Source organism: Protopterus annectens, chromosome 12.part0 (genome assembly GCF_019279795.1).
Source record: "Protopterus annectens isolate FY-2018-M chromosome 12.part0, PAN1.0, whole genome shotgun sequence".
Taxonomy (NCBI): Eukaryota; Metazoa; Chordata; order Ceratodontiformes; family Protopteridae; genus Protopterus; species Protopterus annectens.
Genome location: NC_056746.1, coordinates 425,856,517 through 425,874,563, shown reverse-complemented (window position 1 = coordinate 425,874,563; position 18,047 = coordinate 425,856,517). Strand labels below are relative to the sequence as shown.

At 42.6% G+C, this 18,047-nt stretch overlaps 1 protein-coding gene across 1 annotated transcript in view; it reads right to left on the bottom strand.

Annotated features, from left to right (window-relative positions):
- The window catches only part of PDPK1 (3-phosphoinositide dependent protein kinase 1), a 1,584,105-nt gene that overhangs the window by 392,787 nt on the left and 1,173,271 nt on the right, over positions 1 to 18,047 (bottom strand). Inside the window, exon 14 of the mRNA XM_044088924.1 lies at positions 8,171 to 8,228. Coding sequence (XP_043944859.1) covers positions 8,171 to 8,228 — 58 coding nt within the window. The remainder of the gene's footprint in view (positions 1 to 8,170; positions 8,229 to 18,047) is intronic.

Here is an 18,047-nt window from a genome sequence, read left to right as displayed (position 1 = left end):
TTTCTGTATATATAGACTTCTCTGTTTCTTTAACTAAATAAGCTCTGCAAAGTTGTTTTATTGCATTCCTGCCTGTATTTCTGAGGTTTTTTGCATTTAAAGTTTGTTTTTGCTTAGTTTAACTGGTAGGCTACACACTCAAGTGTGCTAGCCGAATTAAAGCATTTACTGTGTTTCTGTACCTAATTTCTGCTACTTTGTAAAAAAAAAAAAAAAAAATCCTTGTTTCCCGCCTTTACTGAACTAGAATAGTCCAGTCTTCAGGTATTGCTGATCTCTGGGCTGTGTCATAGTTCCTGTGTTGCCCATATCCTTATTTGGATAGGAGGAAACTTCTTTGTTCACCAGTGAGAGTGGGGAGCTCTGAGCAGCCTATCTGTCCCTTGAAGAGTGATTCCAGCCCAGTGACCTGTAGCTTACTGGCCATTTTGGGCCATTTCCTATCTCTTTCTAACCCCCTGCTTTAAAGCCAGCTTTAGCATGCTTTTGCGCTTGTGATTTAAAGTTTGTCCTGTTTGTTGGATTTACCTGTTGAGGCTACACACTCAAGTGCGCTAGCCTGTGTTACATACTGCATTTACCTGTTGAGGCTACACACTCAAGTGCGCTAGCCTGTGTTACATATTTACTGCACTTTCCAGCTGTTTGTTGCAAAAAACAACAAAAAAAAAATTATCCTCGTTTCCCATCTTTCCTGACCTAGAGTAGTCCAAATACAGGCTTTGCTGTATTCTGGACTTTTGGAAAGTTCCTGTGTTGCCCATTTCCTTTCTTGGATAAAGGGAGGCTTCTTTGTTCACCAGTGGCAGAGGGGAGCTTGGAGCAGCCTATCTATCCCTCCTTGTGGTCCTGCAGAGTGGTGCTAGCAGCAGAGAGGCTAAAGGAGTGACTGCTAACCTGATAAGTGTTTGTTTTCCTGCTACTACCTGGGCGACTGTCCGATCTAGCTAAACTGCAAGTATTTCTGCTTCTTGAACTGTTTTAAACTGTTTAAAGTTATTTTTGCACCTGCACTTTTAAAGTTTGTACTGTTTGTTGCATTTACCTGTTGAGGCTACACACTCAAGTGCGCTAGCCTGTGTTACATATTTATTGCATTTTCCTGCTGTTTGTTGCAAAAAAGAAAAAAAATGTTCCTTGTTTCCCGTCTTTCCGGACCTAGAGTAGTCCAAATACAGGCTTTGCTGTATTCTGGACTTTTGGAAAGTTCCTGTGTTGCCCATTTCCTTTCTTGGATAAAGGGAGGCTTCTTTGTTCACCAGTGGCAGTGGGGAGCTTGGAGCAGCCTATCTATCCCTGGAGGAGTGTTCCCAGCACAAGAATCTGGTAGGTAATTGGCCGTTTTGGGCCAATTTCTAGCTCTTTCAAGTCCCCCTGTATAAAACTCGCTTTAGCGCGGCTTTGTGCATAGCGCAGCATCGGGCAGCGCCGCTTAATTGGGTTTAAACCATTCTCGGCTCCACAAAGTCTGCTCTTCACTTTTTCCCTTAGAACTGATCTAGTTCTCATAATAAACACCCTATTCCCACTCTAAAGCCTGGCACTTGCTCATTAAAGCAATTATATAAGTCAGCACTAAAAAATTAAAAGCACTACACCCTCACAAACTCGCCTTGAGTACTTTGTTCCCCATTGGCCCTTTTTTTCAATTATAAAGGAATTCCCAATACTATTCTAGCATGTCCAAAGGTCAGTTGTCAATATCCTCTCCGGTCCAGCTGGTGAATCTGGGAATCTTGAGGCAATGTTACAACTGCCTCATGTACACAGACAACCCTCTCCTCCTCCAAACAAATTCCAACACATGTGAGAGATGCAACCATATAGCCCAAACTGGAGGCTAAGCTCTCTCAACTCAGTACTGGCGTAACCAGTCAGGAGGAGAAGGAAACCACACACTACAATTCCAGTCTCACATAGACCTACCACGACAGCAAACCAAACACAAACACACAAAAACATACTCGGAGCCTCTAAATAAAAATCTGCCAAAGCAGCAGAGACCTCCAAAGCAGACACTCAAGCAACTGCTACCCCAAAACAAAATACGTGCAACACATAGCTCACAAAGCCAGTGTGCCGAACAGTCACAGCCCTTAAGGCTAAACAACACACCTGATACACTTGTAATAGGTGACTATCATCAGGCACACTGATGTCCCACTCACCAGGCTGAACAAGGAGAAGGTCACGGTGAGCTGCCTGTCGGGCGCTAGGATCTGCCACATAACACAAGCACTCCGGTCACTCCAAGGCAAGTACAAATATGACTCCATCATTGTTCATGCTGGTGTGAATGACCTGAGACATACCTCCCTGGACTGCATGAAAAGAGACATAGAGGAGCTCTCTGAGCATGTAGCCCAGGCTGGTATGACCCTGACCTTGAGTAGCATCTTACCCTCACCAAGAATGATGCCACAATATGAAGACAAGATGATCAATTTCAACAACTGACTTAAGTATTGGTGTCATTCAAAGGGGATCCAATGCCTGTCTGCCTGGGATGACATGCTCGACAAGCCACGATGCTTCGCTAGGGGCGGCTTGCACCTGTCACCCCTGGGCTTTTGAATATTGGCAAAGGCTCTTGCCACCCCCACAGTGCCTTTTTTAGGCAAGGCTCAAAAGACAAACCCACCTCACAAGGGATAAGAAACTAAGAGTAATGCTACTCAACGCCAGAAGTCTAAACCTCAAGATGCACGTACTCGAAACTCTCCTTAGCATGGAGAACATTGATATCTGTGCAGTAACAGAAACCTGGTTCAAGGCTCCCGAGAGCACCCCAACACTATCAGGTTATACCGCAAAACATGTTTTTCGGCCCCAAAAGTTGGATCGAACCACAAAAGGAGGGGGAGTATCAATATTAGTCAAAGATACCCACACCTCCAGGTTGGTGGCACAGCACGAAGCATCAGAGACTATCCATGTGCAACTAACAGTGGGTAAAACTGCCTTCCAGTTTATAGCCTGCTACAGACCACCCTCCCAAACCCAGGAACCCCACTCGGCCTTCCTGAGAACACTGGAAAATATGAAGGTCACTCCAAACACCATTATATTGGGCAACTTCAACTACCCTAACATAGACTGGGAGCATTACTCTAGCTCCAACACCCTAGCGTGAAGTTTCCTAGAATTTATAAACTCAAATGCTATGGAACAACTTGTTGCCACTCCCACAAGAGGGGAAAACATACTGGACCTGATCATCACCAACATGGGGACTCTATGCTCCAGCAGAACAACAGCTGTTCAGAACCCAATGCTCAAGAAAAACAGACGACAGTTGAATAAAATACACCTTTATAAAACACAGAGCTTTCGGGAAACATCCTTTCTCAATGATTAACATAAGGTTCATTAAAACATTCACTTAAATACACCCAAAAAGACATCACATGACCCGCAGCCAGGATCATCTGACCAAAAATTCAATTAAGTAAAAAATACAAATATTTAATACATATAAAACTTCTCATGTACACATATAGTTATAAACATCATTCTATTTCAATTTTGTTTGTTGTATTTTAACCAATATAGGTTTTAGAGAAACGGCTGTATTTAAACCTGGATATACATCAGCTGTCAGACGTATTATCCATTCATATTCTTTTGTATCTAACAAATTACTTGTATCCCCACCTCTAAAAGGTTTATGCACCATATCTAAAACTCTAAATTTAAACTTATGGTCCTCACCTAATTCTCTAATATGTTTACCAAGGGCATTGTTTTCACATCCTCTTCTAATCTCTGACTTATGTTCTATAATGCGGTCTTTCAGCTTACGTGTTGTTTTCCCAACATAGAAACAAGAACAAGCAACGCATGTTGCTAAATAAACCACATTATTAGATATACATGTTGCCAAATTATGAAATATGAATATCCTTTTGGTTACTGGATGTTGAAATTTATTATTAGAACCCAGATCCACACTAGTAATAGGAGCTATAGCATTGCAGCAACTACAATTATAACAACAAAAAGTACCAGTTTTAGTCCCTATAGGGTGCTTATCAGTGTTAATGTTAAAATCTTTATAACATAACAAACTTTTTAAAGACCTTTTGTTCCTATAGGCAAAGGATGGCCTCATGCCTACCAATGCCCCAATATCATCCTGTGCTAAAAGTACTTTCCAGTATTTACTTATAATGTTTTTAACCATATGTGATCTGGAAGTATAGAAAGTAATAAACCTCAACTTTTCTTCTTTAGGTGTAGCGGATAAAGAGCTATCTTCAGTATTCAAACTAAAAATAGGTCTATAAAGTGAACTCCTATTGGTTTCTATATCCTTTCTTATATCAGCCAACAAGGATTTAGAGTATCCACTCTTGATTAATTCCTCACACACCTCATCCATCTGTTTCAAAAAAAACACTTGAGTAGTATTCATTCTGCTTACACGCATAAGTTGTGCTTTAACTATACCCTGAAATACATGAGGAGCATGCATGCTAGATGCATGGAGGTATCTACCACAAGATACTTCTTTTGATTTAACATTAAATAGTGATATCATAACTACCTCTATATACAAAAAAGAAGTATCTTGTGGTAGATACCTCCATGCTGATATAAGAAAGGATATAGAAACCAATAGGAGTTCACTTTATAGACCTATTTTTAGTTTGAATACTGAAGATAGCTCTTTATCCGCTACACCTAAAGAAGAAAAGTTGAGGTTTATTACTTTCTATACTTCCAGATCACATATGGTTAAGAACATTATAAGTAAATACTGGAAAGTACTTTTAGCACAGGATGATATTGGGGCATTGGTAGGCATGAGGCCATCCTTTGCCTATAGGAACAAAAGGTCTTTAAAAAGTTTGTTATGTTATAAAGATTTTAACATTAACACTGATAAGCACCCTATAGGGACTAAAACTGGTACTTTTTGTTGCTATAATTGCAGTTGCTGCAATGATATAGCTCCTATTACTAGTGTGGATCTGGGTTCTAATAATAAATTTCAACATCCAGTAACCAAAAGGATATTCATATTTCACAATTTGGCAACATGTACTTCTAATAATGTGGTTTATTTAGCAACATGCGTTGCTTGTTCTTGTTTCTATGTTGGGAAAACAACACGTAAGCTGAAAGACCGCATTATAGAACACAAGTCAGAGATTAGAAGAGGATGTGAAAATAATGCCCTTGGTAAACATATTAGAGAATTAGGTGAGGACCATAAGTTTAAATTTAGAATTTTAGACATGGTGCAAAAACCTTTTAGAGGTGGGGATACAAGTAATTTGTTAGATACAAAAGAGTATGAATGGATAATACGTCTGACAGCTGATGTATATCCAGGTTTAAATACAGCCGTTTCTCTAAAACCTATATTGGTTAAAATACAACAAACAAAATTGAAATAGAATGTTGTTTGTAATTATATGTGTACATGAGAAGTTTTATATTTATTAAATATTTGTATATTTTCTATTTTAATTGAATTTTTGGTCAGATGATCCTGGTTGCGGGTCATGTGATGTCTTTTTGGGTGTATTTAAGTGAATGTTTTAATGAACCTTATGTTAATCATTGAGAAAGGGTGTTTCCCGAAAGCTCTGTGTTTTATAAAGGTGTATTTTATTCAACTGTCGTCTGTTTTTCTTGACTCTATGCTCCAGACCAGAAGTGTATCCCTCACTGGTAAGATCAGACCATAAACTAATCTCACTAGATATTCACATCCAGACCTCAGCCCCTGCCCAGAAAACCACAGTGAAAAACTTCTCTAAAGCAAATTTCACACTCCTCAAAACCGAGGTGGAATCCTTCAAAGCCCCTGGGCCTGTGGAAAATACGGCCCAGACCGCAGAATCCTTTATAAACGCATTCTATGAACACCTTCAGGAATGCATGGATCATGCAACCCCAAATAAAACCAAGACCCAATCCTCTAAAGTTAGGCGTCCTGTCTGGTGGACCCCAGCCATAAACAAACTATACAATAGGAGGAGGAAGCTACTACATGATAGAGCAAAATCCCAAAAAGGAAAGGCATCTCTGATCAGTATTAGCAAAAAACTATGGGCACTCATAAAATCGTCTAAGGCCAGCTTCGAGAGAAAAATTGCACAGGACACTAAGGATAATCACAAGGCTTTCTTTAGTTATGTTAGGAACCTGGGTGGGAATTCTCAGATATGCTCAGAATTAGTCCAAAATGACAAAAAATACACCGAACCCACAGACATTGCCAACATCCTAGCGGACAGGTTCAGCGCAAACTTCTCCCCCCCCTTTCCTACGAAAAGGGCAAATATCTATCCCAGCAGAGCGCTGCCCCCGACATCTCAGATGCTCAGGTAACAGCCGCCCTCTCCAAAGCAAAAAACACAGCATCAATGGGACCAGACGGTGTCCCGGGCTGCGTCCTACATGAACTCCAAGAAGAACTAAACCCAAACATAAAACTACTGTTCAATCTCAGCCTTACTACAGGATATGTACCCAAAGAGTGGCATACAGCAACAGTGGTCCCTCTCCACAAAGGTGGTGCCTCAATGGATCCTGGAAACTATCGCCCCATAAGCCTGACTAGCTTGGTCTGCAAAGCTATGGAAAGGATCATCATGGACCTCATAAATAAAGATATTGGGGACCTACAGACACTGGATCCTACCCAGTTCGGCTTTGTTAAGGGCAGATCCTGCCTCTTAAACCTGGTCGATTTCTTTGAAACAGTCACCAAGGCCATTGACGAGGGGAAGGTGGTCCACACAGCCTACCTGGTCCTTGCAAAAGCCTTCGATACAATACCCCACTCGGGCATTATAGATAAGCTCACCAGCTTAAATACAAACCCCTATGTGACTAGATGGGTTGCAAACTGGCTCAAGGACAGAACCCACATGGTTAGAATTGCTGGAGCCATGTCAGACTCCAAACCAGTTACAAGTGGCGTCCCACAAGGCTTAGTCCTGGGACCTCTCTTGTTTGGTATATATTTCTCGGAGGTACAGGCTAACACGGAAGGACTGTGGCTGACCAAGTTCGCAGATGACTGCAAGCTGGGCGCCATAATCGACTCTCCAGCAGACACAATCATCCTACAAAAGGGCCTCATAGAAACAGACAACTGGTGCCAGAGCCATGGCCTCAAGCTAAACGCCAAAAAGTGTATAGTCATCCCCTTTGGCAAAAACAAAGTGCCCACAAATTACCACACAGGTGGTAATACATTAAGTACGGAAGTAATTAGGGACCTGGGGACCCAAGTTGATAGCAATCTCTCATTTGACAACCACGTGGCCAAAGTGGTTAGAAAAACATTTTATATAGCCCACCTAATCATGAAGGGATTCACATCTAGATCAGGGGAGGTCATTGTGTCACTTTACTCATCCCTCATCAGGCCCATAATTGAGTACAATGCTCCTTTTGGGATGTACCTTACCAGACACCTGCAGCAACTGGAAAGACCCCAAAAGTACCTCACCAACAGGATCAAAGGGCTCAAACAGATGCCATATGCTGCCCGGTTAAAGAAACTCCAGCTCAACTCAGTGGCATACCGCCTGCTCAGAGAAGATCTGTGCCTGACGTTTAAAGCCATGTCCAACCCAGAATTAATGGACATGCTGCACCTAAGAAAATCCAAATCCCATTGAGCTACGCGCTCGAGACTTGAACTTCAGCACTGAAATAAATAGGACATGCTGGAGGGACAGATTCATAACCCAGAGGCTCCCTTCACTCTGGAATAAAATCCCAGTCCAGGTTAGGCAGAGTCCCTCATTGACTCTCTTCATGAGGAATCTTGATGAGTGGATGGGAGATAGTAGGTTTACCCCGGGTATCACTTCTGTGTCACTGCTAGACAGAGGCACAGTATACTAACCTCGAAAAAGGGCATAGCAAAATTCATTTAAAATGGGTGGCGAAAGCCAAACACACTCTGGCTAGGCTTATAAATGCCCTAGGGCAGATAGCCTAGTATGAACCTATGACCCTATAAGAGATGCACTTAAACTAGTACACAAACAAGGATCCAAGTTTTAGCACAGTGTCTGTATGTCTCTTAAAATTAAATGTTCACTGAACAATACATGGTTTGGAGGCCTTTAAATAATGCTGCAATGCTTAAGATCAAATCAACAGGAAATAAATTAGAAAGCTCAACAGTAATGACACTTACCTTTCTTTTATCGACTGGACCCATCTTCAGAATTAGATTATTTTCAACAAATTGATGCCTAATGAATGGAACAGAAACAGCAGAATGTATTACAGCGTAGAAAAAACGCAGCACATTTGATAGATGCATCCTGCTTTTTTCTGTAAAAATGTATTATTTTTCCAGAGTGATGCACCAACAATTAATAATCCAGAAGAAAGGAAACTTAAAATCCTTGCAGCAGCTACAAAACGTGCTTCACTCCAGAGGCACTGTTAAAATGCAACTGTGCAATATACTACTACTAAATGCAATTTTATTTGACAAACTAGAACTCAAACATGTTAAAATCATCATCATCATCATCATCTTCTTCTTTTGGCTTTTCCCGGTTAGGGGTCGCCACAGCGGATCACCTGTCCGCTCATGATTGGCAGTGGAGGTTTACGGTGTTGAGTTGCCAGCCCAGCACCCAACCTTCCACGGAAGGCACACACACGCACTCATGCCTACGGCCAATTTAGTGTGTCCAATCCACCTACAGCATATCTTTGGGATATGGGAAGAAACCGGAGCACCCGGAGGAAACCCACGCAATCACAGGGAGGACATGCAGACTCCGCACAGAAGGCACCCGAGCCGACGATCAAACCAGAGAACCTCTTGCTGTAAGGCGACAACGCTAACCACTACACCACCTTGGTCACCCAACTCAAACATATTACAATATTAACTAACATACAACAAAAGCAGGTGCTGTCATCTAAAAATAAAAGAAATATTACACATTTACATAGCCACTGTTATCTGATTAAAGTTAACAGTGTCTGATATTTACTTGCTCCTTGAAACTTTTTCCTGTAATACATGACAGGACAGTGAAACAAGATAAAGGTCATACCCATGATGCAGGAAAATGTCAGATGAATCACACTGAGCGTTCATGAAACTACCACCGCTGCACAGTATTGCAGTTAAGAAGAAAATAAGAAAACTGATTATCTAGGTCTACACATGCTCAGTAGTGACAACTTTTTCAATACGCATTCAAACTCTGGTCAACAAACAGATACCAACGTATGTTACCATGTCTACATTTGGATACCTATTTATACATAGACAAAATCTGCATTTCTACAGTAAATGTTCCTGCTAATTTTACATTTAAAGAAACTTCTTTTTAAACTGCACACCACTTTTCGGTATTAATATGCCAAACAAACGCAACTTCAAAGTAGCTCAGCAGGTAGCACGGTTGCCTCACAGCAAGAGGTTTTTCGATTCTTGGCTGGGGTGCCTTCTATGTGGAGTCTGCATATCCTCCCTGTGTTCGCGTGGGTTTTTTTCTGGGTGCTCTGGTTTCCTCTCACATTCCAAGGACATGCAGTACATGAATCAGACACATTAAATTGGCTGTAGGTGTGAATGTGCCTATGTATGTGTGGTATGGAATAACTGTGGCATGGCAATGTGAACACTGGCTCTAAACTACTGCCACTGTTGAAATGACACCAGAATCCATGTACAAAAGTGGGGTTGTGGATGGATGGATTCTACTACACTGTTTTTACCATGTCCTACAGCTTGTAATAATTCTCCTGACTACACAGCATTAACAGTAAAATGATGACTTATAAAGCACAGCTAGATGACATCATCAGATAAAGATTTGTGTAGCAGTAAACATAATAAACAGGTTCATTTGAGCCACTGTACGCAGCTCTCCTCTCAGGGAAAGAGTATAGTTTTCTTTCAGGCTGGCTACTAGCCAACACTGAAGGCATGATCTCGAAATGTTGGTAGATTGTCAGGACTGGTTAGTACAAGAATGGCTGCATGTTTACAAAAACTTCTCTGATATCAGTGGACAGCAGGCACTGGGAGGGTAAAAATAGTTTGGAAGAGAAAAGCTTTGGTACCTTCATGAAGGTAATGTACTGGGATCTCACAACTATCACGGTTACACAGGACCTGAGTAGGGATATATCAGGACATAACCAACGCAGGACAGCATAGGTCAACAAAAAAAGAAAGTTATGTCTTACCATAATGTTCCATCTGTGTTGTCAATCTTCATCTATTCATGACTTGTGGGTTACGGTTCTGATTCTTTGAATCAATCTGGCTGTTATACAGCTTGCATAAGTCACACAAATCTCTCTTGAGCTACAAGTCTACCCACAATGCCCCTCTCCACATTACCTCAGATTGAATTTGCTATCATGCAAAGAAATGCTGTATAGTACAAGTCAGAATCCTTGTCCAAGATATCCCTAACTAAGAACCCAGGACAGGATGTTGCTCCACCAAAAGTCTAAAGGAGGGGGCAAGAGGGAGGGACGCAAGAATAGATGAAGATCGACAACACAGTTGGAACTTTACGGTAAGACATAATTTATCTAATGATGTCAATCTTAATCTGTTCTCGACTTGTGGGACACAGTCCCCAGCTACCTTAGAACCTGGGTGGCTCTATGGAAGGATATTTCTGAGAATCATGCAACCAAAGGAGACTCTTCCCCCGGAGACCATATCCAGTTTGTAATGAGTAATAAAAGTATGTGGATTAGCCAATGTTGCAGCTGCGCATATTTCTGACATGGAAGCTTTGGAATGAAAAAACAGCAGACGTCACCACAGATCTGGTAGAATGTGCATTGACTGGCATAGGGAGCTTCATCTTAAGTTTAGTGTAAATGAGAGAGAGATGCAATCCCTCAACCACTTGGACAGAGTCATCTTAGATACCGGTTTGCCCAAAGTTGCACTAGCAAAGGATACAAATAACTGTTCTGATAGTCTAAATTGTTTAGTTCGTAATTGCCTGTGTACATCTAGAAGGTGCAGGCAGTACTTGCTTTTATTTGAAAAAATTGGGAAGAACACAAGTAAGTCTATGAACTGATTGATATTGGTCTCCAATATCACTTTAGGAAGGAAAGTTGGGTTCATTATGAGTGACGCTCTGTTTTTATAGAAAACAGAATACAGAGCTTTAGAACATAAAGACTGTAATTCGGCGAATCACCTTGCCGAAGTGACAGCTATGAGAAGTAATTCCTTCCAAGAAAGGAATTTTAAATCACAAGTTGCTGCAGGTTCAAACAGAGATGAAGTATGTGACTGTAACACAAGGGTCAGGTCCCACGGCAGAAGAGGGTTTTTGAAAAAGGGCTTCAAGTGGATTGTGCCCTTAAGAAAAACCTTACAAAGTCTGAGAAATTAAGGACTGATCTCCAATACCATTATGGAAATTTGAAATAGCTGCTAAGATAACCTAAACTGTAGAAGCAGAAGATCCTTTACTAAAGATGGCAGCTAGAAACTCCAAATTTTTTCTACTGGCGCTGAAAAGGGATCCAGCCCATTATCAAAAGCCCAGATAGAAAATCTCTTCCATTTACTAAGGTAGAGACTCCTGGTGGATGGTTTATGGGAAGCCAACAAAATGTATCATACGGGGGAAGGAATTCCATTACGCCTAGTGACTAACAGAATTAGAGAAGCCAATGAATTAGCTTGAGTCTGTAGATTGGGTTGCACTAGCTCCTAGTAGTGGGACAAGAAATCTGGAACTGGGTCCTGAGTCCATGGGCAGTGTAATAGATGAGGCCAGAGGAAGGGAAACCATATCTGCTGAGGCCAGTAAGGAGCAATGGGGATCACTTTGCTTTTCAACCGAGCTGCTGTCTTAAGGAAAAAGAAGAATCAGAGGGAAAGTCATAAAGGAGACCCAAGGGCCAATCGTGGAGAACAGCATCCCTGAGGGGAAATTAGGTCGAAGTAGCTTATGCATTTGTTGCTCAAGGGTGAAGCAAACAGGTCGTGGCAATGCTGGTCCCAGAGAAGAAAGATCTCCTTCGCTACTCTGAAGTTCAGAGACCACTTGTGAGGAATGAGGATGAATCTGCTTAGTTTGTCCGCAATAACATTTGAACTCTCTGGGATGTACGCTGCTATCAGAAAATGGTTGGAAGTTACAGCCCACTGCCACACTGGAAGGGCTTCTTGACACAATGGGTAGGACTTGGTTCCCCCCATCTGTTGATGTACCAAACTACAAACGTGTTGTCCGACTGAACAGCGATCATCCTTTGAGGTGAGGCAGAGTGAAACACTTGCAGCGCCAGAAGCAGTGACCCTAACTGTAGAACACTGATATGCAAATTGGCTTCATAGGGGACCAAGTGCCTTGGACTGTCTACCCAAGATAATGTCTCCCCCCATCTGGGAAGCATTCATGGTCAACTATGGCCTTGGGCTGAGGGGGAACAAAGGGGCGGCCTAGAAGAATCTCCTCTGAGTGCATCCACTAGGATAGGTCATTCTTGCATTGACTGGATATGAAAGTTGCATGGTTCATGGGGAGGGTCTGGTTTGCAAGTAACCACTGGAGAAGTCTCATGTGAAATCTTGCCAATGGAACCAATGTGATCGCTACCACCATGGAGCACAATGCCTGCAGAATTTGATAAGCAAGAAATTTATTTGAGCGAAGAAGGGGAGGACCTGTGACTGAATTTTTTGTAACCTGTGTAGTGGAAACAATGCTATGCATGAAACAGTGATGAGGCAAGCACAGATAAATTTCATGTCCTGAGAAGGAGTTAGCTGAGATTTTGCAGGATTGACCATGATGAACAACTGAAGGGATAGCTTCACAATGTAGTCTATAGCGTGCAGTAGTAGATGCCTGGTGGGAGCAGTGAGGAGCCAGTCATCTAAGTAAGGAAATACTCGGAATCCGTGTAGCCTCAGATGTGCTGTGACTGCTGCCATACACTTGGTGAACATACTATGGGCTGTGGTGAGGCCAAAGGGCAGCACTCTGAATTGGAAATGACTGACTCCCTTTCGGAAACGGAGAAACTTTCTCGAGCGTTTGACAACCTTTATGTGGTAAATACGCATCTTGAAAGTTGAGAGAGCATATCCAGTCATCTTTCTCTAAAAAGGGGAGAATTGACTGAACTGTGCCCATCCAGAATTTTGCTTGTTGGACGAATTTGTTTAGAATACGGAGATCCAAAATTGGTTGCCAGTCCCCCATTTTCTTTGGCACTGAAAAGAATCTTGAGTAAAATTCAGATCCTAGTTGGTCTGGTGGGACTTCTTGGATGACTCATTTTTCTAGCAGCTTTTTTATCTCTACTGCTGCTTGAAAACTCTGACTGGGTGGAACATTTGGGAGCCCTGTTGGGTTTCTTGGATAAAAGGTGAAGGGAATTAGAGAACCTCGGAAATTATCCTCAGCACCCAGCCATTGGAGGTTGTGTTGCCAGGCATTTGGGTGCAAGGAAAACCTTCCCCTGATGGCTTCCCACCCCATTCAGGACCACTGATAGGGTTGACCAGGAAATGAATCCCTGGAACCCCAATTCTGAGGACCACCCCTGCCTCTAGGATGGCGTCTTCCACTATAACTCTGCCGTCTGCCCCGAGGGGATTCTGAACTACCTGTGTCCTGGAAAGGCTTCTGGGATTTCTTGAACCACATCTCACCACTCCTTTGATTCTTGGAATAAGATTGCTGAAGAGTGGAAAAATGTACGCCCACAGCAGACAATGTCTTTCCATCCTTTTCACACCTGGAGAGAATTTCCTTTACTTTGGGACCAAATAAAGATCTGTCAAAGGGAGCACTGTCGAAGGAAGACTTGAATGTTTCCACCAACTCACACAGCTGCATCCAAGCGTGTCTGTGAATAGCAGCACCTGAAACTGCTAACCTGGTCACCCCCATAGGCTACATGAGCAATGAGCTTCATGGATGAGTTTGAGATAGACTCCAGGGTAGCTAGCTGGGAGGCCACTTCTTCCTGGACTCCTTCGGCTCCAGCCAGGGTATCTGGCAACTCCTTCACCAGATCCCTTTGACGTTTTCTGAAATGTGCTAAAAAGTTCAAAGACCTGATGGAGGAGGTCTATGATGCACAGTCCCGCTTCCCAAATCTGTCCATCACCCTGGACTTTCGGTTTGGGGGATGGACAGTAGAATTTTCCTCAGATAGTTCTTTTTTGGTGGCAGCCACTAACACCATGGAATCTACTACTAAGCCCTTAGCCCAATGCAGTTGGTCTTCTGGAGAAGTAAGGATTTTGTCAGGTCTCTGGGGGACTGGTTCCACAGAGTCAGGAGCCTTCCAAGCCTGCTAAGTGATTAGTTTAAATCATCAGTTGGCCAGGGGTAGATGGGTGCACACCAAAAGCCTGCAATTACACATTCCTCCGAAGATGGATTTTTTGGACTTCCAATCACGCGTCTGTTTTAGGATCTCCAGAATGTCTCCAAAGGAGATGTCTTCTGGGGGCAACCATGGAAAACCCTACCCTTCATCGAAATCAGTGTCCTGTGTGACGGATTCTTCAGGAGAATCAAGATGTTTCCTCTTACACAATCTCTTCTGAGGCGGCTCCTCAGTGGGAACATCTGAGGAGGACTTAGACGAGAGAGTGCCTTTAGAAGGCAAATCTTGCGACAGAGGTAGAGGTTGGTGGCTTAACTGAAAAATCAGGGATCACGGGAGAGGACTTCAATAACCCAGGAGCCATCTGAGACAAAGCAGTGGATAAAGCTCTTTCCATAGCTTGAAAGGCAGGACCCCCTGAGGAGGGATGGGAGCCCGGAACTAAGAAACTCGGAACTGGGGTCACACCCTGCCTCGAGAGTCCCACCTGACAGATCAGAACCGAGGATGGGTCCCCTGCCAGCGCAGCCGGAATAGATACGGCCATCTCCATGGAAAAACCCAAGGTTGGCTCAAATCCCCCAGGCCCAATGGTGAAAACACAGTCTCAGGGACTCAACTGTGCCGACGGCCCTAAGGGAGCCACAGAAAGACTCAGTGCAAAGAAAGAAGTGTTGCCAGCGCCGAAGCCATCAGTACCTGAGATGTTTAAGTCGAGAGCTCTAAAACCTGCATAGAGATTAGAGGAGGAGAATAAGTAGGGGTGGGTGGAGAAAAACCCTCTGCAACAGGAGGGAGGGGGGCTTGAGAAGAGGATGGGAGACCCCGGGCCTTTCAAGATCTGATCCACCAACCTAAGAATATCAACCTCAGAAAGACTTCTGGTGGAGCGCATTGATAATCCAGAAGGCGAATCGGGTCTCTATGAATGGACTAGGGAGGTGACCATGGAAAGGGTCCAAAGATGGAGAACAGATAGACCTGGGTTCTGTAGACTCCACTAATTTTGGCACAGTTGCTGTACCGAGGGGGAGGTAGGCACAGAAATGGCAGAAGTGACAGTTGGCAATGGTACTGGAATCATGGTCAAAGTCAGAGCTGTGGTAGTTGAACTTGGAACAGTTATCATAGCCAGTGTAGAAGGCACCAATGTGGTTTTCAGTGCCAGATATCTAGACTGCTCTGAGAGTCTTAGAACCTTATCTTTCGGTTCCGAAGTTGAACCCTCGGAAATGTGTTTTTTGACAATCAGTGCCAATGGAGACGTCGGCACCGAACAGGAGGATTTTGATCCAGAGGCCGAAGGTGACTGGTCAGCATGAACAAGGCTTCTTCAAAAGGGGCTTTAAGAAGCCCTTTGAGAATCAGTTTATTCTTCCTCTCTGCCAGAGTTCTATTACTAAAATCCTGACAGATGGAAAGTCTACACTCAAATGGGAAACACCCAAACAGTGAATGCAGGGTTCGTGGTCGTCAGAGTTTGGTATTTTCCTGACGTACTCTACACATTGCTTAAACCCCTTAGTGGAGCTTTTCGTCTTTTCTTCCATATTCCTGACAAAACAAATAGGAAGGCAGAAAGAGATAAAGGAAGTAAGCTTTAGACAGTAGGATATAACTCACACAAAAGGAAAGGGGAGAAAAATCTTCCAACAATGGTAGAAAGGCTACCAACGATAGCGAGAGGAAAGGGAAAAACTACCAATGATGGTAGAGGGAGAATTTACCAGAGGTAACGGAAAAAAACACAGCACGCACTCTACGGGTAGACCAAGTATTAAAAGACAGAAAGGTTTTAGATGAATAGAAAGAATAAGTATAGATAAAAATATACTTAGCTACAAGAGAGTTGGCTGACATGTTTTGTCATAAGAGCAGCAAACCAAACCCAAGGTAATGTGGAGAGGGGCATTGTGCGTAGACTTGCAGCTCGAAAGACATTTTTTTTGGCTGACACAATATACATAATGGCCGGATCGGTTCCAAGGATCGGAACTGTAACCCACAAGTCAAGAACAGGTGAAGACTGACAGATTAAACAAAACAAAAAAAAAAACAGGTTTTGGTTCATTGACACTAGTGTCACCCTTTCAAATGATTTTTCACGCAGCTCACTTTCCCTCTGTGCAAAGGTAACTGAAGCCACTCTCTTCCAACTTTAGATTCCACATGCCCTATATAAAAACAGCATTTTCCAACACTATCATCATTTCTTCTAATAAGGACCATTTAAAGTATGTTAAAATACAGCTGCATAAGTGTACTCACCAAAACCACTTGTTTGAGTAGAAGGATCACTGCTGTAGTACCATTCATAACGTTTCAGCATTACCCCACAAACAGATGTCCATCAGCCAGATTTCAGAGATATTGGACCTTCCCTGCTCAAGGCCGTCCTTTTCTCTTGCTGTTAACATTTACAGGACACATGGTACAAAGGTTTCTTTTCTGGTTGACTAATGGTCAGTAGTAAGTGTGAGAAGTCAGTCCCACCCCAAAGAAACAAAACAATGAAGCTGGGACTTACAGGGCACCTTTAAAGCTAGGATTTGGTAACCTCCCGATAACAGCATGGGAGTTGCAAGTGAAAGAGAGTAAGGGGAGAGGGGAGAGAAGGAGGAGGAAGCCTTTACTATTACAGTGATCCTACTTTGACATCTGGTTACAGTTTACTTGCTTGCTTATGTCTACTAAGGTCAATAATAAAAAAAAAAAAAAACACTACTGGATAGCATTCAAAACATCAGGAAGAATATTAAAACGGTATGAGGGTTGGCCCAAGACCTGGGATGGGAAAACTGTAATGCATGCCCTGCAAAATCAAACTAACAAAGCTGGCTCTGCTCCTTGCAATGTCCATCTTCTAATGCCTTGGCAGTTAATTTAGTGGCTTAAGTCTGACATGAGAGTTGCTTCCTATACCCAGGATAAAAGGTTTGATTCTTTGCACCTCAATTTGCCTACTCTGTAACACTGAGCACATCATTTAACCAGAGAAAGAGAGTGTGCGATCCCGGGTCACCCCTGAAAAGGGACACTTATTTTCAATGGGCTTACCTGGTTAACAAATGTACAAAACAAAAATAAAACCCATAGGAAAGAAGTGAGTGAACACTCAGGTAACTAACTCATAAGTCTAACCAGACAGAGGAAGATCTAGCCCGCTGCCCTTCTTGAATGTGTCATGAACTGCCCCACTCACAAATTTTCCCTGCAGTGACTAACAGAAGGAATTACAAACTGCCAGCAACTGTTTTTGTTTGGAAAGGTCTACCTTGTTTGCCTGATAAAAAGAAAAATGTCTGTTCACTTAAAATCTTGAGTTCTGTCACTGTATCAACCTTGTCCATGTACATCCATCTGGTTTAAGCGCTTCTCTCCCTTAATGAGGGGATACAGAAAAAAAGTGAGTTGAACAGTTTGATTCAGGGCCAACTCTGGGAAGACTATGAGCCTATATTTGGGACTGGTTCTGGGGGATAACCCTATTTTTAAACACCTTTATTAAATCATTTAAGACATAGGCATTAACAGAAAAGAAAAACATATTAACATTTTATTCCATTTATGTACATTACATGTTGCACATACTTTCTTCATAACTGATACTCTATCCAGTGTTACATAAATTGCTCAATTACTGCCTTTGTTCCCATAACATCTACTTATACGTAATTTGCCCCTTCCCTTTTCTAAAGTCTTGCTTCCAG